The sequence below is a fragment of the Nomia melanderi genome, chromosome 2 (assembly GCF_051020985.1).
Source record: "Nomia melanderi isolate GNS246 chromosome 2, iyNomMela1, whole genome shotgun sequence".
Classification (NCBI taxonomy): Eukaryota; Metazoa; Arthropoda; class Insecta; order Hymenoptera; family Halictidae; genus Nomia; species Nomia melanderi.
This window is the reverse complement of record NC_135000.1, coordinates 3,089,293-3,113,080: the sequence shown is the minus strand read 5'-3', so window position 1 is coordinate 3,113,080 and position 23,788 is coordinate 3,089,293. Positions and strand designations below refer to the sequence as shown.

At 34.4% G+C, this 23,788-nt stretch overlaps 2 protein-coding genes across 2 annotated transcripts; both read left to right on the top strand.

Annotated features, from left to right (window-relative positions):
• Positions 1 to 27: 27 nt before the first annotated feature.
• uri (unconventional prefoldin RPB5 interactor) lies at positions 28 to 2,220 on the top strand. The gene is made up of 5 exons (XM_031974519.2): positions 28 to 446; positions 601 to 850; positions 924 to 1,070; positions 1,142 to 1,962; positions 2,054 to 2,220. Exons 1-5 carry the CDS (start codon positions 384 to 386, stop codon positions 2,168 to 2,170), a joined length of 1,398 nt encoding a protein of 465 aa, XP_031830379.2. The 5' UTR covers positions 28 to 383; the 3' UTR covers positions 2,171 to 2,220.
• A 5,270-nt stretch (positions 2,221 to 7,490) lies between these two features.
• On the top strand, positions 7,491 to 20,552 carry LOC116425939 (uncharacterized). Its single transcript, XM_031974263.2, has 4 exons — positions 7,491 to 7,546; positions 14,437 to 14,625; positions 19,389 to 19,695; positions 20,384 to 20,552. Exons 1-4 carry the CDS (start codon positions 7,526 to 7,528, stop codon positions 20,548 to 20,550), a joined length of 684 nt encoding a protein of 227 aa, XP_031830123.1. The 5' UTR covers positions 7,491 to 7,525; the 3' UTR covers positions 20,551 to 20,552.
• The last annotated feature ends 3,236 nt before the right edge of the window (positions 20,553 to 23,788 follow it).

The window sequence follows — 23,788 nt, the reverse complement described above, 5'->3', positions numbered from 1 at the left end:
ATTAGTCTAGAGATTTTGTGTTCCTTGCTTTTAGGTCTATTTTCATGTAATCCTACGAATAAAGTTTAATTTCAAACATTAATTTTGAGGTTATAATTTTAAAAAATATACGTTAAACATAATTATATTTGTAAATCAAAGTTTCAGTCATAAGGAAATGAAACATTTAATTATGTGTAATTGAACAAGAATATTAATGCATTTTGACAATATGTAATTAAATGTTAACTTTGTAAATGAAAGATTAAGAAATCTTCATTATAATACATGTACTGATGTATAATAAAGAAATAGATGTTATCTTTAAATAAACCCGTCAATAAATTTCTTTGATCACACTTTTATATTTTTAAGAGATTTTGTTCAGAAATATTATTTTAACAATGATCTCCGAAGATAAAACACAAAATTTTCAACGCATGCTTTTTGATGAGGCTATTTTAAAGGTAGATAGAAATGAAATAAAAGATTTGTTGTTATACATAGTAGTAATGTGACAATTATTTTCCATAATTTTTGTTATTAAGATTTAAAAATTTCATTAAGCTTTTAAATATTTAAAACAATTTTTAATATACAGCCTAAATTAATTACTTTAAGGGAATACAACAAAATGAAGAGCAACGTAAAATATGGGCAGACTACAAGAAAGGTCACCAAAAAGTTGCAGAAGCATTATATGAATTTCGAAAGGATGTACACGTAAACTGTATGATACCAATAGGAAAAAGAGCACTGATGAAGGGAAAATTAATTCATACCAATGAAGTACTTGCTTCTTTGGGTGATGGATATTTTGCCAAATACACTGCTGAAGGTGCAGCAGCACTTTGCGAAAGAAGAATAAAACGTATGTATTCTGAACCACACATAAACTAAATAAAAATGTAATTACAAATGTTAATTGATATTTTTTATATTAGGTTCAGAAGATATGTTAAAAAAACTAAGCACTGAAAGGGATTTATATGAGACTAAGATGATGGTAATAGACAATGATGTGTTCGAAGACTGTGCTGGTACAGAAATTGTGGAACATTGGAATGAAGAGAAAATTTACGACTGGAAAAGTAATTATTTCCTGCACGTTACTCAAATTTTGTGTAAATTGTTAAAAATTGTTCTCGATTCTTCTTTATAGTAAAACACAGGGAAAGAGAGAAAGAATACCATCAAAAATTAGCAAAATTGAGGCAAGAAGAGAAAGCAAAAATTGAAACAGAAGAAGATCTGTTTCACAGACTTGACCAGCTCGAATTGGAGGAAGAGTTAGCAGATGAATTTAATAGGCTAGAAGATGAACATTATGAACTCTTCGGAGAAGAATTAGAAGAATACTCTTCATCAGATAATGAGAAAGAAAATCCTGAAGAAGAGAAGGAGGAACAATTAGAAAAGGAAGAACAGGAAGAGGAAGAAAAGCAAAAACAATGCAAAGAAGAAGAACATGAGGACCAACACAACAAAGACGAAAAAGGTATGCAGCACAAGGAGAAAGAAAAAGAGAATCAGCATAAGGACAAAGAAGAAGAGAATCAGCACAAGGACAAAGAAGAAGGGAGGCAGTACAAGAAAGAAGAAAAGGAGAAACAGTCCGAGGTAGAAGTTAAAACTTATAAAATCAAAAAGGTTGTTTCATTTGTTAACATAGACGATGAAAACAAACAAAAAGTTAAGAAATCAACAGAAGAGGAAGGGACAAGTGAAACTGTAGAAACTGAGGAAGATATTCTTCGGATAGAATTTAGTCATTCTGAATACACTCCAATTGCAAAGTCAGAAGGAGATACAATAGAAACACCAGGAGATATTTATAGGATATTCTCTAAGCCCAAATCAATCTTAAAGAGATCTCCTCATGATATTCCACCTGTTTTGGCTACTATTCCTGATTATAGTACAGAAGAGGAAGAAGAAGATGAAGAAAATGAACATATTGTTAAAGCTTCTACATATGAAACAGTAAGTTATTGCTTGTTACTTCTTCATTGCATTTACAATTTAATTATATTTAATTAGATTTTTTCAATAAAACTACTTTCGTATTTTTTAGGTAGTAAAAGATATCAAGGAAAGACACACACCAGCGGTAATAGAGAATGTTTCGAAGCCAGAGAAAGAAACTCGGCCAGTCAGTAAGTTTAAACGGGAACGTCAATTAAAAAAGTAACAAATTGTATTTCGAACTCAATCCGTTAGATAAAGAATTCTTTATCATAAGACTCGACTTTTTATTTCATTCCTGTTTTTGGTACGGTATATGAGTAATTTATGAGGAGAAACTATCTGTTTGTATGAATATGTCTAACGGGGAGTGATTTACATGTGCAGGAATGAAACATTGCTGTAATGATAGGCTATGGACAAAACAATTGTTTCTTTACATAAACGGTCAATAGGATGTTAATGTATTCTATTCCAATTGCTGCTATGTTATTGATTGTCTAATGTTTATATAACTCTCAACGTATGTGCTTCCCACATACTTTATCCCTATAAAAAAATTAAGAAATCGATGTTAGAAGCCAAAATATATTTCACTAGATTAAACAATATATTCCTGTAATTTAAAATATCCATTGATGAGAAGAAAAACTGAAATAACTCCGATATTCTGTGACAAGATCATTACAAGATTAACGTCTATAAAATTAAAGGAAGTATACAAAATTAAAAGAACTATACAAAATGAAAAGAAGTATGAAAAATTAAAAGTGCAATTAATAATCGAATTTTAATCATCAGGTTCGAATAGATATTCTTTTTCCTACTTAAAAGCGGCCGTTTAATTCATCCCAAGCGTATTAATCTCATCATCCGCCTGGGGCTTGATGAATTGCTCTATTCACCCACCACTCCCCATCATTTTTTCCGCGCAGGATTCGCGCGCGGTTGCGCAACATCCTGCATCGAAGCGATCCCAATATATCCTTGATTCACTTTCGATCACGATGATCGAGGGTACGCGTCTCCCGTGTCAAAGGTGGCGAAATAATGAACATTTTGTTAGGCGATCGGCTTAGGCGCCTGCCTGACTGCCTGCCTTTCTTAATTCATTATTCACCGGCGTGTTGTTTCATAACGAACCGACGCGACGCGTACGCACCGAAGAAAGATCACTGAAATTGTCCGAAGGATGATTGCGCAACACTGAAATGAATTTAGAGCATCATCCTTTGAGACCATAACGACCTTGTCTATCATGCTCACTCGAGGGGAGATCACCGAGTGAGATCCGCTCGGCCATCAGGAAAGTAGAGTAAGATTCATTACGCAACACCTTCTGCTATCAATTCGTTCCGCGAAACAATCTCCCGTTCCGCTCATCATCACCCTCTTCCCTTTCGTTCCAATCGTAAAATCGTCGCGAGAAAAAATTATACAAATATTTCGCAACCACTCCACCACTTACAATTGCCTGACAGTCAGTTTTTACGTTCTTGCACAAGCTACAACGGTGCATTTGCTGTCGCTTAAATTGAGTTATATCAGCCATACATTTGGTAGATCAATACCAGAAATGGAAACATTTGATGAACATAATGCATACAGGAGCAAGAACTAGAACTACTGCTAGATCACTTGATGGATAGGCTGAGGAATTCTATAATTTTTGATATTTTCCATTCCTAATTTACTATTTCTCAATGGGGTTACACGTAACCAGTCAAAACTATAAAACTGTGAAATAGAAAACACCCCTTGCCTCTATACTGTTCCATTAGACATCAAGTCATCCCCTAATTGTACTAGGGTTAAAATGCCTATTCCTGAATTCTTCTTTTACAAACGGTGAAAAGGTATAGATACTCCGAGAAATGATTAGAAATGCTGATTCGGCAATGTTCAAATTGAAATATAAGCCAATTGAAATGTTAACACATTACTGGCTAATATTAAAAAACTAGGTAATGTAACCGTCGATTTTTAGTAAGATTAACTTAGATCACTATACTCGAAAAAGCTCAAATATCTTTCTATTCAATGTATTTTAAACAATCAGTTCCGATAAAATTCAATATTTTTTAAACACTTTGGTAATTAGCAAAAGTTATATAAGGTAGAAACAAGATTTCTCGTTCCCAGTACGCAATCTGTTAACAAATGCAGGGTTATAGCTTTTACAAAGAGATTTTTAGAAATCGGTTCAAGTACTAAATAATCTCTCAGAAAAGTATCAGTATACGTTTTCAGCAACTGCAAAATAAAAAACCTGAAATGGGTCATTTTGACGCCTATGGTGGTCTGGTGTTGAGTAACGGGGGTTGAGACACCGGCGTTTTCTTTTTAGCGAGGCTCCCCGAATTTTCGAGCGAACAATGGCTCAGTTACCAAAAATCCGGGGCAACAGTGTAGCCATAGTTAATTAAGTAAACCGTCCTACAGGGAGCATGTGTTTATCGCGACGCAATGGCTTCCGTTCGGTTCACGTAACGGCGAGCAACAGGGGAACGCACGCAGGGGAAAGGTTACGAAAGGAATCGAAAGTGAGAATTCGCACAGTAAATAAACAATAAACCTGTCTTGATTAGGTTCCGTTTGGCTCATTGATCTGGAGATTAGATCTACGCCTGTGATTAGGCCCATTGTTGTAAACGAGATCAACGATTAGTAATCTTGTCGTGCCTGGAGACAAGTCCTAGGACAAGTCCTAGGGAATACTCTACTCCTGGAACGAACCTGCAAGTTAATTAGATGAAGTAAATTAGTTGGACAATTATATACTTAACGTCTTTAGATTTACTGTTTCTTTGTCTGGGCGATAGTAGAATATACTTCTATTCAGGACTTTATTTGGAGGATTCCTAGTGTTCTCCAGGTTCACCAGTGATTTTCTGTAAAATAAAAAATTAATGTTTAATTAGATTTTTGTATACTTCAAGCTGAATCTTGATTAAATCTCATTCTTGTAGTTGATGGATTTCTGGATTTAAATCGTGGACAGAGTTCTCCAGGTTCATCAATGGTCCTTGAGAAAATTCAATTGTTGTTAATGAAATTCCAAAAGATTTATAAATCAAATTCTTACTTTGAATATACTCTGGTGTCTAATAAGATTTAAGATTTCATATCCATGGGTGATAGATTGATGGATCATGAAAAGTAAATTATGAAAAGTGTTCTCCACGTTCGCCAGTGGCTTCTGAGGAATCTAAATTCAGTTACTGTTATCCAGATTATGGAACATATGAAATCGAATTCTTACTTTGTACATTTGATAAGCTTTTATTATTGACACTAATAAATTAAACGTCAGAAAATGTTAAAAAATTAAATGTTAAATATTTGTATAAACATCGAGCGTTGAAAAAAATGGCTCAATATAGTTGGCTTATTTTTACTCTAAATTCATTAAAAAATGTTTTATCGAAATGGACGATTCAATCACTGTGACGTCATTTTGTAAGAGATCGATGGATTTAAATTGTGAACAACATTCTCCAGGTTTACCAGTGATTCCTGAAAAATATCGAACGAGATAACACTAGGACTACCAAGCAGACAAAATAACTTTTGAATTTTTCTTTGTAGAGACCATCATTGATTAACCTTCATTTGTAGAAACTATAATTAACTTTCATTTCGTAGAAACTCCATTAAATCGACTTCCTCAATAATTTCTCAAAGAAGGATCTATACTTTTTTGGTAATTATAAAGGAAGAAATCAAGAATCAAGGTAGTTTCAGTAACGTCAGCCGGATTTCGAAATGGTCGAGGTTTTTGCTCTGGAACATGTCCAGATTACACGCTTGCGGTTAACGGATCGATGAATTCGAATCTTAAACACTGTTCCTCGGGTGAACGGAGAGATGCACGGGCAGATATAAAAATGTGTCAGCGGTTAATCGCGGCGAGGAGCAGAAGCGGCCGCGTTGCGAAACGCGATTATGGTAGCGTAACAGCGTTATGCCGTTTGAGCGTGATGACAAAGCTAAAACGCAGTTTTAGCGCTATTCAAATACACGTCGCTTTCTAAATCAGACCCGCGTGCCAATCTCGTCGGATTCGCTGCTCATTCGCGTTACACATTGTGCTCGGCTCGTGTCATTACTCGCTGCCGCTTAGGAGACTCAGAGGTTTCATCTTCGTGCCTCTAGATCATCAAAATAAATTACAGATTTCTTTCCCGATAATATACTGGCTATTAAAAGAAACTAGATTTCTATCTTTACAACTCATAATATAAACATTTATGTTACAATAACTTCTTCAGGCTAGTAATTGTTAATTAGCGTAACTTAATTTCAATTAGATTACTAATAACAAATGAATATAGAATATCATTTACGATCAAGTAAAGTATTACATTTCAGTCACTCTATTAAGAATGTACAATCACATCACACCTGACTCTAGGCTCAAGGTTTCATTCTACATCTTTACAACTCGTGACATAAACATTTTTATATTTTCTTTATTCCAATAATTGTAGATTAGAATAACTACCTGAATTTAAATTACTGATTGCTAGCAACAAATGACAAAACATAATTTACAATCAAACAAACTATTGTATTTCAATCATTCTTAGTAATATACAATCATATTACCCCTAAATCTAGACTCAAGATCTCTTCCTAAACCTTCACAACTCAAACACCTAAAATCATTTCTATCATATCTGTTTCATTCCATTAATTATTGCTACTATACAAAATATAATTTACAATCAAACAAACTATTGCATTTCAATGATCCTTAGTAACGTACACCATGACATCTAACTCTATACTCAAGATCTCTTCCTACATCTCCAACAAGTCTAATCTAAATCAAGCCAGCTCAACCTAGACCCAACTCCATCCGTACAAGGAGTCTATTACAGAACCGCGCCGCGAATGGCACAACACGTCCAACTCGGCTAAGGCAGTCGTCAAAACACTTGGCCTCCCCTCAACGATCAACCAGCTACAATCCTAAACGTCCCTAGCACCGTCAAGCCCATTGCCACACGCCCATTCTCGCACGGGAGGCGTTGGCAAAGTTAGGTTGCACCGTCACCGGTTAAACTGGACAATGGTCCTGGCTTTAATTAAGCCCGCGAATCGTCTAATTAGCCTGCCGGAGCGAGCGGCTGTCAGAGGTGGCCGTCGTTGTCCCACGCGGTGAAGTAATCAAGCTTTCTCCGTTCTGGAAAGACGGTGCGCCGACGCGTCCCTCTCGTGTGCGCGGCAGTCCCCGAAATCGGCTCGCTGGTGCCTCTCCACGCCTGGGGAGAACAATGGGAAATAAAGCGCGGGCTTTCCACACGGCGTTCGTGTTCCTATGTGAACTGGAGTAAACCGTGGAGCGCGGGAGAAAGAGAGGGCCTGTCTCATCCGGCGGAGGATCCACGGGGATTCCTTCTCCTCTCCTAAGCCTACGGTCCTCCGCGAATCCGTAGCTCGACAGGAAATGAATTCTAGCGGGCGTCAGAGAGACCCCGGCCCTCTATATAAGCCAGGCATGCCGGGTGTAACGTCACCATAATTCCAAGCAATTCGTGGCTACGGTGCGCTCCGAGTTTTCACGGTTCTCTCGATTATGGACAGGATAGTGCGACAGGTAATCCGGTCTGGCGGCAGTGCACTCGGTTCTACGCGTGCTACTTCAATTCTCTTCCGGTGATCCCGGGGTTGCTTCCTGCTTCTTGGTTCATGGTGATTCCCCGGTTTGTGAGCCAGTGATTTGTATTCAGTTCACCTGCTGGCGAGGAAGTTCCAAGAGCTTTTGAGGTTTGAGGTGTTTGGGTGGAGAGCCTTTCAAGGTTTGAGCTGACGCAGGGGGGAGTTTTTAATGGTATCTCGGGTACCATGGGGACTGGGGATTGGGTTGGGATTGATGGTTGTATTTTGGAAATGGTATTGGCTGGCGGTGATTGGTACCTTGCAATGGGTACTGTTTGTTTGTAATTGCATTGAGATTATAGAAGTCATTTCGGATTTTTTCGAGTATTTTTGTTTGTGCAGACACTGGAAGAAATGTTTAGTTTTGTTATCTGTGCTTTTTAATATTTTGGCTACTGGAAATTATTCGATGGAAACCAATGATTGAGAGATAGGAATTTTTTAAGAAGTTTTGCAATATTATTTTGGATTATAGTTGGGAACAAGTTGTCGTAGTATAATGTAATAATGTGTTTTCGGGTTATTATTTAAAATCAAATTATTAATCATAGTCATTGAGAAATTTAATAATAGATTTTCGGAAGACACAGTGTTAATTGTAATGTAATATTAAAAGGAATTAGAACTTAGCTATGCCAAAAAATCAAATAGTCGCCAAGCTAATTTCGTCTGCAACTGTTCTTCATTTTACCAAATACTTAGAACCAATTTCCGCCACTAAAATCAATGAAAAATAACAACAATACATACATCCAATCATTACCATAATATTCGTACCCATCTAAAGCATTACGACCAAATTAATTAAACCATTAAACTCGCAATACCAGACGCAATAAATTCATACCGAATTATACGTTCATGCAATGGAACAATTCTAAGCGTGCTCGATAAAGAATTAACGAGGGCATTAATTACACTCACTTCCTGGAGGATTATATAGCCAGATATAAAATTATCACTGCTCGATACAAACGAACACAGACTGTCGAAGGACCTCTATCATCTCGGAATATCTGTACTATTACTCAGGTATTCCTTTTGTTGACTGCAATCCAAACGATTTGTTGTTAGTGCTCAAAGCACATTCCTAGGATGAAACATCCTCCTAGCCACTAATGATCCCCTTCAGGGTAAAGTCCATTATGATCTTCCCTGGTCTACACTTATTATCAATCGAGGCCTGACTTTCACGCGGTTCCCCCTGAAAAATGGCAAAGGTCAGGCTGTGAAATCTGAATTTTCCATGTTTCTGTAATTAACCTGAACGAGGAACTCGCGGACCAGCCAATGCACACTCGTAATAGATGATTAAAGGAAATTAACTCTTCAAGGCACGAAACGGTTAAGTACCTTTTTAGCAATGTAACCAGTCATCCGTTGATCCCCTTTTAACAAAAAAGATTCTAACACGCGATAAGCCACTCGAGGGTCGTCGAAAAATTACTCACAGTTAATTGAGGATGACTTTGAATCTCAGACGAAGTCATCTCTGAAATAGTGAATTTGTTGTGGTTTAGAATTTTAAATATCTGCTCCATCGTGGCCTTTGTTAACAAACCTGCACAATTTTCTTTACGGCACCCGGAAACGTATAATTAGAATTATCTGCGTTTCATTACCTAAATGGTGCCATTGTGCTGTGCAGCCGCTTTGCGCGCAATCTTAGGTGGAAGTGCAAGCTGCAATGTCTCAGGACCGTTCTCTAAGGTCCCTTCCATCATCTGCTTAACCGCAGACGTTGTGAATTCCGTTTAGCGTTGGTATCGCCCTAGAAATGGTACAAAAGAAAATTCTCTTGCACCTGGTGAGTCAATATTGCACAGGCATTGGGTCGTATCATGAGTTCCTAATTCTTTCATCCTTATGACGGACATTATGAATCATCTGTGGATTAAATGACATTTCTTATAAATGATTATGTTTTTTTTATTATTTTAATCAATTTATAGATGGTTATTTCGGAAATTGAATAAAAAATTAATTAAAAAGTGATAAAATATTGTTTAGAATTGATTACAGTATATATAAATTGATCACAATTGATTGAAACTGATTAAAATTGATTAAACTTGATTGCAGTTGATTGAAATTGATTGAAATTGCTTAAAATTGCTTAAAATTGATTACAATTAATTATAATTGCTTAAAACTGATACGGATTGATTATAATTGTTTGAAATTAATTATATTTTGTTTGGTATTCTTTAAACCATTGGAAAACAAAATTAAATTTTTAGATTGTGTCAATAGCAATAATCCAAAAAATTGTTTTTAAAAAAGAGAACACTATGGACTTGTGATACAACTTATGTATATGTGTGTTCCACCGTGTTTCCAGGTGCACATTTGATGATGCACGGTTCATTTGTCGGTGCACAGCGCACAGTAAGCTGTTGCATTTCATTATGTAAGTGCACTTGGTCCCGTGTAATCATCTCCGTTAATGCGGTACAAGGGACGAGCGGTTTACACGGGAATATAAATAACAACATAAGCATTTCGCAAGTCCCGGCAACGTGCAACTATTCTAACATCCTCGCGTTAAATGACATAATGCACGCGTCGGTATTCACGTGTTACGAAAATTGCAGCGTATTCGAACGAGTCCGCGCCGTTGCTGTGAGAATATCTTCGAGCCGCTCCTCCATGTTGACTCGGTTGTTTACTCCTTCAGTTTTCAAATATTGACACTGGGTCTCGAGAGTCCGATGGGGATTGTTTAAATTATTCACCGGGAGTGTTGTTTACCTGAAACGAAATTTTATTATTAATTGAACTTTTATATTATTTGTGTGTAAGTTTACATTGTTATATATGTTACTTTTATATTGATAAACATTCAAATCCTGCATAGTAAAAATTGCATTATTACCGCCATATTGGTTTCTAGAATTCTTATCTTCAATTAAATAAATGAGTATATATAGTTGAATTGTTATGTTTGACCTCAAATAGTTACTGAAGATTATTAATAAGAAACTTGTTCTAAATATTAATGATCTGAGAACAGATCTTTCTTACACTAAAACTGGGTCGTGAACAGTTTCTCTGCGTAAAAATAATTGTTTCTTCTTTATAATAACGTAAACTATGACTTAACAAGACGATACAATTAATATCTTACTATAATTACTACTTGAACGAGTAACTTTTGTACATATAAATATTCAAGTCCTGCACAGTAGAAGCTTCATTATTACCGCCATATTGGTTTTTAGAACTCTTACCTTTATTGATATAAATGTACAAATATTTGTACTTTCATATATTGTTGTTTGACCTGAAATAGTTACTAAAGATTATTAGTAAGAAATTTGCCCTAAATATGCATTATTCTAAAACAGACCTTTCTTATACTAAAACTAGGTCTCCAACAGTTTCTCTATATAGAAATACATTTTTATAATAACATGATCTATAATTTCAATAAGATATAATTGAGATCCTTTTAAAACCAGACAGTCTACACAATATGCATATACAAATTAAAGTATCTAGGCTAATTCTCTTACAATTAGTATCTAATAACACCAGTAGCTGTTTGAATACATGCAAGACAATCAGCTCCCATAATTAGTGGCCTAAAAAGACTCTCGTGTCTCTTAGCTGTAAAGGTGAACAATGGTATGTTCGCTGACGCTGCATAAATTATTGTTAATCTCAATCTTCTAATTTCAATTACATTTTTATTCAATCCCTGCTTTCTACGTAACGATTTCGCGTTAATTCCTGTTACCTTTACTTCCACGTGCTTATATGATGATTCTTCTTCCTTCAACCGCGTTAGGGGCTGACTAAGAACAATCAGGGCAATCATATCCTGATGGTCAGGTAGAAGGAAATCTTTCTCGCTTCTTTGCCCATGGAATTTCCAATTTCAGGGTTACTCATGTTCCATTATCCCTGTGAAATTTAGTTGAAACAGATATTGACTCATATCTCATTTTCGTATATAGGAATTCCTATAATTCTTTATCATAGAAAATTTTTAATTCTTCAACTTACAATTAAAAAAATGTTTCATCCTTGTATTTCCAATTCTAGAAAATTTTTAATTTTTCGATTTTCAAGTCAAGACAATTTTTAATTCTCTAATTCTCGAGTCGAGAAAATTTGTCATCCTTGAATTTTCAAATCAAGAAAATTCTCAATTCTTCAATTTTCAATTCAAGAAAATTTTTGATTCTTCAATTCTCAGTTCAAGAACATTAAATAATCTCATTCAATTCAAGTAAACCTTTGATCCTTCAACCCTTAATTCCAGAGAATTAAATAATTAAGTAATGGAGACCATTAGCCAGGTTAAAAAAAATTACTCCCATCAAGGAACAATGCATTCCAACAATGCATTGCGTTATATACAATTAAATTAAATGACTTATTCATGGACGAAAGTATCACATTTTAATCTAATTTCTTCTTTCCTGTTCTTTACGCTGACGTTTCTTGTGCTCAGAAATAATAAACCTCTATTCCACGGTGCTCCAGTTTCAATTGAAAATAAATAAATAAATAAATTAATTAATTAATATTCAATATCAATTACTCAATAGTCCCCTAATAAAAACGAAAATCCACGGATCGACTTCTTCCTCATTATATTCCTAGATTGATGATTTATTCATGAATGAAAGTCCTTATCGCCCAGTTTATCGGGTCCGTAGACAATGTGTGAAAGCAAGACGCGTCTTCCTCTGTCGGCTGAAAAAATTTCGTTCCGCCGAACGAGGAAGAAATCGGTCGACGGGAACTGGTTATTCGATCAACCATTTTCGTTACATTTTTTATTGCCTTCCCACAATCGTTTCGGTTATAACACATAAACTATTACACGGGTTAGAAATGATCCATTCCCGATTTCTTCATTTTGCAATTATTAGAAAGATAACAGATGTTTCTCTGAGAAAATATTAAAGAAATTGAGTTAGCAGTATGCAAACTGAATTGTATATCCAGAAGTTGCTACAGAGAAATTTTAAAAAGTGAATTTAACTGCTCGGTAGTTTTAGTGTTACAGGCTAGAAACGTTTTAAATATAGGCAAACCTTTAGGAATTCTTTTGTTAATAACTATTAAGTGAAAACTTCTGACTTTCTCTGGGTGTATAACTGTAACCTTCCGCTTTATATTTATATTTTTTCTAAACCGAAATGTTACAAAATGGCGCGGTTATTCGCTAGCTTCGGAAACCCTTTTCGTGAAACATCCATTGTTGAATTATGAACAACGGAAACATTCGAGGATAAAAATTTTTGTAGATTTATAAACAAAAATATATTATTTAAAATATATTATTTTGCTTTTCATAAACATTTGAAGCTAATTTCTTGAGGTGAAAACAGGTTTTCGCACTTAAAATACTTGTCATATATTTCTATTTATAAATCCAGAAAAATTGTTGTTTTCGGATGTTTCAGTTGTTCGCAATGGAGTCGGTAAACAATAGATGTTTTACGCAAAGGGATTTCGAAGCTAGTGAATAACTGAGCCATTCTGTAACATCTTGGCTTAGAAAAAACACAAATATAAAGCAGAAGGTTACAGTTATGTACCCAGAAAGAGTCAGAAGTTTTCACTTAATAGTTATTAACAAAAGAATTCCTAAAGTTTATTGATATTTAGGACGTTTCTAGGTGGTGTCCCCTCTGAAAGGGGACGGTGACGTAACGGGCAACAGCAACGGCAGCTCGCGACGCGTTCTCACGACGTCGGAGAACGCTAATTTCTCGGGTACGCAACGCGAACGGGTTGATCATCTTGCTTTCGAGCGACGCATCAGCCTTACGCTTGCCTGGGAATTTATCTGATACCTTTTGCCATGGTATCCCACCGAGACGTGGTGCAACAATAAAATACCGACTCACACAGTTGCTTGGTTGACGTGTGTGTAACAATTATGCCCAATAATTGATTATGCGATGCTTATTCATTGTGCTACAACCACCGAGCAGTTGAAGTGAGGTTTTTGAATTCTTCTATGGAAAGTATAAGAGTATATTTATTGAGATTCTGATTGATTTAGGTAGTAATCTCGTAGAGGAACATGTTTGTCTTTTCAATAATTGGGAAAGGAGCAATTATAAATCATTTTGAGGCATTTGGTACTTCTAGTGTTAATGTAGTATTAATTAATCAATGTTGGTACTTGTAGTGTTAATCTTGTATTAATTAATACATTTTGGTACTTTTAGTAGCAATTAATGCATATTTCTAGCACTAAGCTGGAATTCATTAATTCTGTGGTACGGTCTTGTTAATTTCAATGGACAGTCTGAAGTTTTATGCATAGTTAGGGGATGTAAATGTTATAACCCCTTTGCGAACAAATTCGTGGAAGTTATTATTGTTATCTTGTAAATATGCATTTTAACTTATAGATTGAGGACACTTTTTAATTTTCTTGTTGGCTCTTCATTGTGAGATTCAGTACAAAAATGTATTCGATTGCAGCATTCAGTATTGTTGCTCTTGTTGCCTTTAAATTTATTTGGTATTTTATGTTTTATTTACAGTAATTCATTCATCTGTTGTGATCAAAGTGTGTTGTATTTATTTCTTTTTACTATGTGGGAATTTATAACTTTGGAAAGACTGTGAATAAATATGTGAGTCACTGTATAAAATATGAATATACTTGTGCTGTATGTTATTGTTTACATTGCTGCTCAGAAATCTGGAGAATTAAATTGAAAATATTTATCTGCTATTCAAATCGTAATTTCAAGTAAAATTATATATGTATATAAACAATTTGATATTATACCAATCTGTATACAATATAAAATTGTTTTGCTAACGAATACATAAAAATTTTGACAATTTCAGTTATCGCTCACTTTGATAGTGAGCATAAGTATCGTTCACTGCGAGCCTCCGTTGAGTACTCAGTACGGTGTCCCAGGAAACTATGCTGGCAACAATAACAATCATGGAACGCCTGGCAGTGGAAATGGCTTCGGTAATCACGGTAATCATCATTACGACAATGGGAATGACAATGACTACGTTGACCAAGTGAGTAATCTAAAAATCAATAACTTCGTGTACTTACAATCTTGTCAAATGAAACTTGATACATTTGTTATTTGCAGTTTGAGCAGTTCTTTTTTTATATCTAAAAGTAGCTTGGGCACTCAAGTATTCAAATACTTAATTATTAAAGTATCAGAGTTGATTCTCAAGTATTCAGATATTTAATTATTAAAGTATCAGGGTTGATTCTCAAGTATTCAGAAATTTAATTATTAAAGTATCAAAATAGAAAATCAAGTATCCAAACATAGTACTAAAGTACCTAAATATTCAAACACTAGGATACTCTAAAATTCAAATTTGAATCAGAGACTTTAACATTCAAGTACTGAAGAGACCAATAATGATCCACAAACCTCTAAATTCAAGAACCCAAGCGTTCAGAGACTTAAACATTGTTACAACATAACTGAAACATAAAAGAAATTAATAAGTTCGTTGAAGTAGTAAACAGTAAATTTAGAAACTTCTATTTGATCACGATCATGAACCTCTGTCAGATTTCTTCATTCCTTCACTCCCAAAGTGTTTCGCAGGCAACTCAAGGGTTGCAAGAGATGAATAGATCTGGGTTAAAGCCGATTCCCTAACAAAGTAGAGGAATGTCTTAAGTAACATTGAACTTTGTAGATCTCGGGCGAGTGATCTGGTTACGCGGATACGCGATATATTTGTCCATCGTTGTTCTTATATTTCTTCCTTCCTCACAACGAACTATTTTCACGCTTGTAAAACGATGCGCAGAAAAAGAAAAAGGAAAGGAAAAATGAAAAAAAAAGAAGAAAACGAAAAAGAAATAGAAGAAAAAGAAAAATGAGAAGAAATAGGAGAAGAAAAATAAAATGAAATAGAAGTAGATGAAAAATAAGAAGAAATAGAAGTAGATGAAAAATAAGGAGAAATAGAAGAAGATGAAAAATAAGAAGAAATAGGAGAAGAAAAATAAAAAGAAATAGAAGTACATGAAAAATAAGGAGAAATAGAAGAAAATGAAAAATAAGAAGAAATAGGAGAAGAAAAATAAAAAGAAATAGAAGTAGATGAAAAATAAGAAGAAATAGAAGAAGATGAAAAATAAGGAAAGACGTTCCAAGTTGTATTTGGTAATTCCTAATCACACGGATCTTTCATAATTGATCGTCTGAAGCGGCCAGTCTGAAAGGAAACAAATTGCGGGGAATGAAAGAGCGCATCCTTTAAACGAGAACATTTCAAGGAAATTAACTGCTCGTTTTGTACTGTTATTAAGCGAATTTATGTGCGCCGAGTACCCTCCCTCAACCCCGCTGTTGCGACACACAACAATAACCACTCCTTCCAACGGCGAAACAGTGATGAAACGTGAAAACGCGCGCCTACAAAGTTGCGACGCCTGATGGGAAGCTGGGAAGCGTCTCTGCCTGTAACGTCCCACTCTCCTTTCTCGCGCGACCCCCCGGGAAATGATTCCTTTTGTCAGAGAATAATCGTGTGCATCGATAAAACAGTGACATATTAATACTGATCTATTGACGGGGAATTAATTTATCATCGCCGGTGTATCTTGTCTTTCCTAATTGAGAATTGAGTGGTCTTGAGGACTTGAAGATTGGAGTACTGGTAATTTACAGTATTGCTGAATTTAAGTATTCGAATAGTGGAACATTGAGTTATTTGAGCATTTGATTATTCAGAAGTTTAAGGAAAAGAATACTGAAACCTTTAAATATTCAAGCATTCAAGCATTCAAGCATTCAAGCATTTAAACATCTAAACATTCAAACATTCAAGCATTTAAGCATTCAAGAATTCAAATATTCAAGCATTCAAGCATTTAAACATCTAAACATTCAAACATTCAAGCATTCAAGCATTCAAGCAATTAAACATCCAAACATTCAAACATTCAAGCATTCAAGCATTCAAGGAACAGAATACAGAAATAATTAAATATTGAAACTGTCAAATATTCAAAGAAAAGAACACTAAAATATTAGGCATTCAAATATTCAAGGATTGGAATACAGAAATATTTGAGCATTCAATTATTCAAGTATTCAAAGAACAGAAAACTGAAACATTCAAGCATTCAAATATACAAGTATCCAAAGCACAGCTCATTGAGACATTTAAGCATTCGATTATTCAAGTATCCGAGTAAAGTTAGTGACACTTCAGTGATCAAACAGTGGCCAACATAGTCTAAACACTTTAGAAAATAAAACTTCATGATAAAAATGACAGACTCGGTAAGCAAAGAGTTCAAGATAATAATCAAATAATTAACAACACCTAAACATAAAAGTAAATAGCTAACAGATAAAAGAAAGTTACAAATAGAAGAAGCTAATAGTACCTGAAACAATGTTCACATTAAAAAAGAAGAAATACACTGTATCTGGCAGTCGTAAATCATTCTGCAGCAGCGTTCCATGGTTTCCAGCAATACCATAAAAGCTCAACGTCCCCCAAGAGAATTTTTCAATACCGAGATTGATGATGGCTCATAAAGATGAGATACCGCTGCAGTCGCAACGCCGCCGGACAAAGTAGCTCGATTTTCTAGACGTTACGATCGTTACCGCGCGGCACGTGGTGCATTTACGCGTACGATCCGCGAATGGGTCTATCACGTATGTAATCAGGAATGCATGCCTAACTTTCCGCCGAACGTAATAGAGCTGCTGGGATGCGCCGCGTCGGCGTTGAAACGCTAATGCTGTACAAAATGCGGCCGCAACAGTGAACTCTTGCTCTCAGCCGGTGTTACGTCGGATAACCGGTACATGGAGCAAGATTTACTTAAATTGTCGGTCTTGAAATTTCATTGAACCAAATATTCACACTATGATTGCGTTTACATTGCTAATAATCTTTACAGAACACCTTTATGGAAGTACAGATTTTGTTTGAACTGTCAGAGAAAGTGGACAGGAGTGTGTCTGGTTTGTTGGGATAGGATTAGGATTTAGGATTTCTGTTGAGTTCAAAATCAAACGTCATCGAATCTCTGACATTCATTTTGAAATCATTAATCGTATTGAGTTTTCAATTCGAATTGAGTCGACAGTTTGATTTCAGTTAGAATTGGAATTGAGTGAATTTCTCGATTTGAATTATAATTAGAATTGAATTTAAAGTCGGATTCCAATAAGAATTAGAATTGAGTTAAAATTTAATTTGAATTAGAATTAAAATGCTCGATTTGAATTACAATTAAAATTAGAAGTGAGTTAAAAGATTAATTTGTATCAGAATTAGAATTGAATTCAAAGTTTAATTCGAAATAGTATTAGAATTGAGTTAAAAGTCTGATTTCAGTTAGAATTAGAATCGGGATAAAAGTATAATTTGAATTACAATTAGAATTTGGTTAACGATCCAATCTGAATTAGAATTCAAATAAAAGATTAAATTAATTTAAAAATTCCAAAAGAATAAGTGAAATGAATAAATAGAAGGTACTAATTTGATGATGTGTCCTGAATTTCCCTTTTTGCTCCCGTTCTTCGACACGACAATCAAAGTGTTAAATTACGTAAGTATATTAATAGGGTGAACCGCGACCAGAGGCATAATCCACGGGTGAATCGTTATTGCCGATTAGCTAATCGTCCCGAGTGATCTAAATGGTTCTGCGGCACGAGCCAGATTAAATCATCGTCCCTGGTTACTCGTCTGCTCCACTTCTACGCGCGAAGAAAGTTGCTCGGCTACGTAATGCGAATGCGTACGGTGGAAGTTTTATTTTTCCTGTCGCTTTTTTCTCTTTTCCCATTGAATAACTTGGAAATCTGACGAGCAACCGGTTTCTCGAATGAAGATGATCCTGAGGATGATAGATTACACTCAGGTTTATGCATTTGCCTCTAAAAATCATGTAATCTAAAGTCGTAGGGTATGATGTTAACATTATTATTCTCAAAATTAATTTGAAAATTTAATTATATTAACTGTTATAATGTTTTGCTTGTTATTATAATTATATTATGTCAACTTAAGAATTTATGTTGACATGTAACTAACTTTCAAATTATTATGATTGTTACAATCGTGATTTCTAGTAAAATTATAATAATTGTTATCATTGTAATTATATAAAATTATAGCTATTATAATTATAGTTTTGTAAGGAACACAAAGTGTAGTTCTACACTAACAACGTGAAAATACGTCTAATAACATCATTCCACTTATTTGCACTTAACTCACTCAGATTAATTTATTACTTACTAAAATTAAAACTACCCAATCTTTCAATTCCCAAAACCACTTTATAATTTACCAAAATTAAAACTACCCCCATTCTTCAATTCCCGAATCACTTTACCGTTTACCAAAATTAAAACTACTCTAATTCTCCAATTCCCAAAGTCACTTTACAATTTGCTAAAATTCAAACTACCTTATTGTTCCAATTCCCAGAATCACGTTACAGTTTACCAAAATCAAAACTACCCCTATTCCCCACCTCTCAAAATCACTATCTAACATCACACAATCTTCCTTTCTGCACATACACAGTAAAGTCCCTTTTATCTCAAACTGTTCCCTCAAATTCTCCTCAATCCTATCACATAAGCTAATTCATTATCCAAACGAGGTTCCATAAATCTATAAATAAAAACTCAACTTTCTACCTATCAACCCTCCGTTCCAACGAAATAATCTCTGAACCACTTTCACTGCGAAGAATACACTCCCACACACGCATATATGCTCGCGTAGGATGGAACAAGGGTTGAGATACGAGTGGCTTGTTGTAGCCGATGTCCTACGAATTCGGTTACGCGGTGAAGGACCAAGCGACCGGAAACGATTTCGGCAGACGGGAGAGCAGCGACGGCGAGACAGTGCGAGGGGAGTACAGAGTGCAACTACCGGACGGCAGGACGCAAATAGTGACTTACACCGCGGATTGGAGGACAGGTTTCCACGCGGATGTCAGGTACGAGGGTACCGCGACCTACCCCGACCAATACAACACGCAGAACAATGGTTACAATAACAATAACCAAGGTGGACAAGGGTTTGGTTATCAAGGGAACAATGGTGGCGCAGGGTACAACTCAGGTAAACTTTTTATGATTATATCATGTATATTGGCTCAAAAGTTTCGAAATTATATTATTAACCAGTTAACTGTGGAATTTAATTGGAAAAACCTCTCGTTCTGCGCGCAATAAAATAAAAAAATGGAGCGTGCACTCATCGAACGCAGGTCGAATGCACGTAGAGTATATTTTAATGAAAGATCAAAGCGAAACAAGGAAGAATTACATGTTTATGTGAAAAAGTAAAGAATTCATCGCTGAAAGGATCCGTATCGTGTCAAGCTTTACGATGACGTGTATACTCGTCAAACACAGTGAACTGGTTAAATATTAAAGCATTTATAGTGGTATCATGAATATTGACCCAAAAGTTTCGAATGTAAATTGTTCGGTATTAAACGATTTACAATGGTATGATGAATATTTCCTGAAAAGTTTCGAAATTAAATTATTAAATATTAAACGTTTTACAATGATATGATGTATATTGGCTTAAATGTTTTGAAATTAAATTATTAAATATCAAACGACTTACGATGATATAATGAATATTGTAAAATAAGTTTCTTTTGCTTTATTAACACTGGAATTATTGAATAAACAGACTGAGTATTTATCATTTTAAAAATTTTCATAAAATGTATTTATTGAAATTTTCATTGGCTTATATTTTAGTTGTTGTATATTATTTTGTTTTGTTATTAAAGGAAGCGACGGAGGATACAACTACCAATCCCCGAACAGTAACTACAACAACGGTAACAACTATCAATTTGGTTCCACTGCTCTGGACAACAGCTACAACAACTTTGGCGCACGCAGCGGTTACAATCCTAGGGTTCCATCGCCCACGTATGGCCCCGCCTTCCACTGACCATTAGTACAATTTGAATTTGCTTAGGAAGAGAAGTGACGTTTTGTAAGACTAGCTCCTTTTTATAATAAAAATGTTTTATACCTCCAATGGCTGTCTTTTATATTTCCCTATTCCTGTACCAGGCAATCCTCTTCAACGAATCTTTATCAGTGATCTGAAAATACAATTCGTAAATAAATGAACGAATAAAATAATATACAGAGCCATTTAACCCTTTGCGGACGATAATTCTTCGAAACATGCGAAACCTTCAATATACAAAGCTAAATTACATATCAATTGCTTAATTAATAGAAGAAGAGGAAACCACGGTCTGATCTCTTGCTGTTCGACTAATTAAATCATTTGTTCGCGAATTAGTCTTCCAAATATGAATATTTCATCTTATCGAAATTCCGACATCCGCCCGCAAAGGGTTAAAATCATGATTTATTAAGGGCTTTTTAAAATTCCTGTTTGTAATAAAAATAATAATACTGAATCTCAAAATGACTCCTAAACAGACAGATTTAACTTCTAGAAATTAATATTTCATTAATATTGATATTAATATCGATATTCTTGTTATTACCCTTTTACTTTATTCTTAACAATTTTAATGTTACTATAATATTATTAATGAAATTAATTGTATTATAGAATATTAAAATGATTATTAATTGTTATTAATAGTAAAATTCTTCTTATTAATAACATATTAATATTAATATCATTATTCATGTAACGAATAGTATATAAAACGTAATAAATAAATGAAATAAATGAATTTGTATTTATGCAAATTTCTGAGATAAAGAAAGCGAATACAAAGTGATTAGTCCATTTTTCGGTTGCAGAACAGTCGAGCGTCTTCTATTCATTTCATCCGGGTTTTTCAATCATAAATTCAAAGCGTTGGTGTTCTTCTCATCATTAGTCGCGTTCCACCGTAACCGCTGACGTGTTTCATATCGAACTATGACCAAGATGCGCGTATATACGTTCAGTCGGACGCATTACTGGTTACAACATCCTTCCACGAAACCTTTTTCGCAACCTTACACCGTTCGTGCTCACCCTCGCTTTAAAACGCGCACAAGAATGCGCATCCGGGTGTTATTATTGTTATAGAATGATTTTTTTTCATCTGCCACAAATCATAGATCGTTTAACGATCCTGGAAACGTGTGTTCTAATGTCCTGCTGGCGCAGTAGAATGATCCAATACATGATCAGACAGGCCAAGAGCCATTCATAAGGAAAAGAACATTAAGATTTAGTCGGTGAATTCGTTGGCATCGAAGATTGATTCTTTACGAGGATAAATGATTATCTAAATACTTTCTGTGATGAAATATTGATGGATACACGATTAATTATATCAATTGTATCATTCGTTTTCCTAAATATAAATGAAATACAATTCTTTAATTGTATTGTATTGCGGAATATTAGAATTGTTAGGATATTATGGAATTTTGAAATTATCAGAATATTGTAGAGTATTAAAATTACTAGAATATTATAAAATTAAAAGATTTTCAGAATCTTACAGAATATTCAAATTATTAGAACTTTACAGAATATTAAAATTATCAGAATGTTATGAAACATTGAAATTATCAAAATGTTATAAAATATTTAAAAAATTATCATTTTTATTTATCAAAAATTTACTGATCAAATGGCTTTGTTCACCATCGTTGCCAAGCATTCAAAAATTACTTTTAAACAGCACTCCATTAAGAATTTCATTGCCTTAATAATACTAATTTTTAGAATCGCAGTGATATATTGTATTGCAGAAATCACAGAATTCAGACAGCGATCCGTACCTTGATAAATTGTTAAATTACATTATGTCGGAATCGGCTGCCAGATCTCGATCAGGATCATTCATTCGACGTAGCGTGGAAAGAGAAACGTAACGTCTTCTGGATCTTCTGCTGACCGTTCTCCGGCAGTTTAAACGAAGTCAAGGAAATTAGCTTTAAATGGAGTGCCAAGAGTGTTGCACACGCAGAAAGCACTTTCAAACTCTTCTGGCGTCGATTAAACGCGCATCCCGTCTCGCGCGGCCTCGATTATGTCACATCGTTTTCGTAAATGCCATTGGTAAACGGCTCTTTTAAAGAATAAACGGCCTTCACCTTTCTTTATGTCTCAGCTGTGCTTTAGAATTATATCTGCCAGTGTCATTCTTTTACTATCTCAACGTTTCAAACGTTAGAGAACAATAGAACTTAGAACGCTTAGTCACAATAGAGATTCTGTAGTAAATACAAGTCTTTAAATGACTCGTTTCATTGTGAATTTTACAAAGAAAATAAAACAGTCACACGTCGAATGGAGAATTTTAATTTCATAAACCAGTGTAATTTGTGATGAGAATGTTTAAAAATGTTTTAGAATGCTTAGTCACAATAGAGATTCTGTAGTAAATACAAATCTTTAAATGACTCGTTTCATTGTGAATTTTACAAAGAAAATAAAATAGTTAAATGCCGAATGGAGAATTTTAATTTCATAAACCAGTGTAATCTATGATGAGAATGTTTAAGAATGTTTGAGAATGCTTAGTCACAATAGAGATTCTGTAATAAATAAAAATGTTTAAATTACTCGTTTCATTAGGAATATTTTGAAAAGTTCTTTAACAGTGCTTCTCATACTAAAATCGAATATGCAATCCGTTTTACCCCATCATCCACAACCTTTGAGAAAATCAATTCTGCAAAAGAACTCAATTATTCAACTTCGAACGTTTGTGTCTTAATTATGAAAATTTCTCAAACTTTTTACATCATTGTTCAGAAAGGCAATAGCTTCCTATCTTCAAACAAATGCAAAATATTTTTATCCAAATGCACATAGTTTCCTATTTTTCTGTTGTTCAGGTAATTGTATAATACTATGAATAATAAATGTCTTATGTAATTATATATAATTTATACTAACCCTTATAGAATAATACTATGCAAGAAAAATTGGAAAAATGTCCATAGAAAATTAATAGAAAATCAATAAATTAAACAATTATATATTATTTATGATGCATTATTACGCATTATATACTATATTATCGTACACTGCATCATGTAATATGTGATATATAAACGTATAATTTTTTGCACAAATATATGAAACTATGTATAATTTATATTAACCCTTTGCGGATGAATGTCGACATTTCGACGAGATGAAATTTTCATATTTGGAAGTCTAAGTAGTAAACAAATGATTTAATTACTGGAAT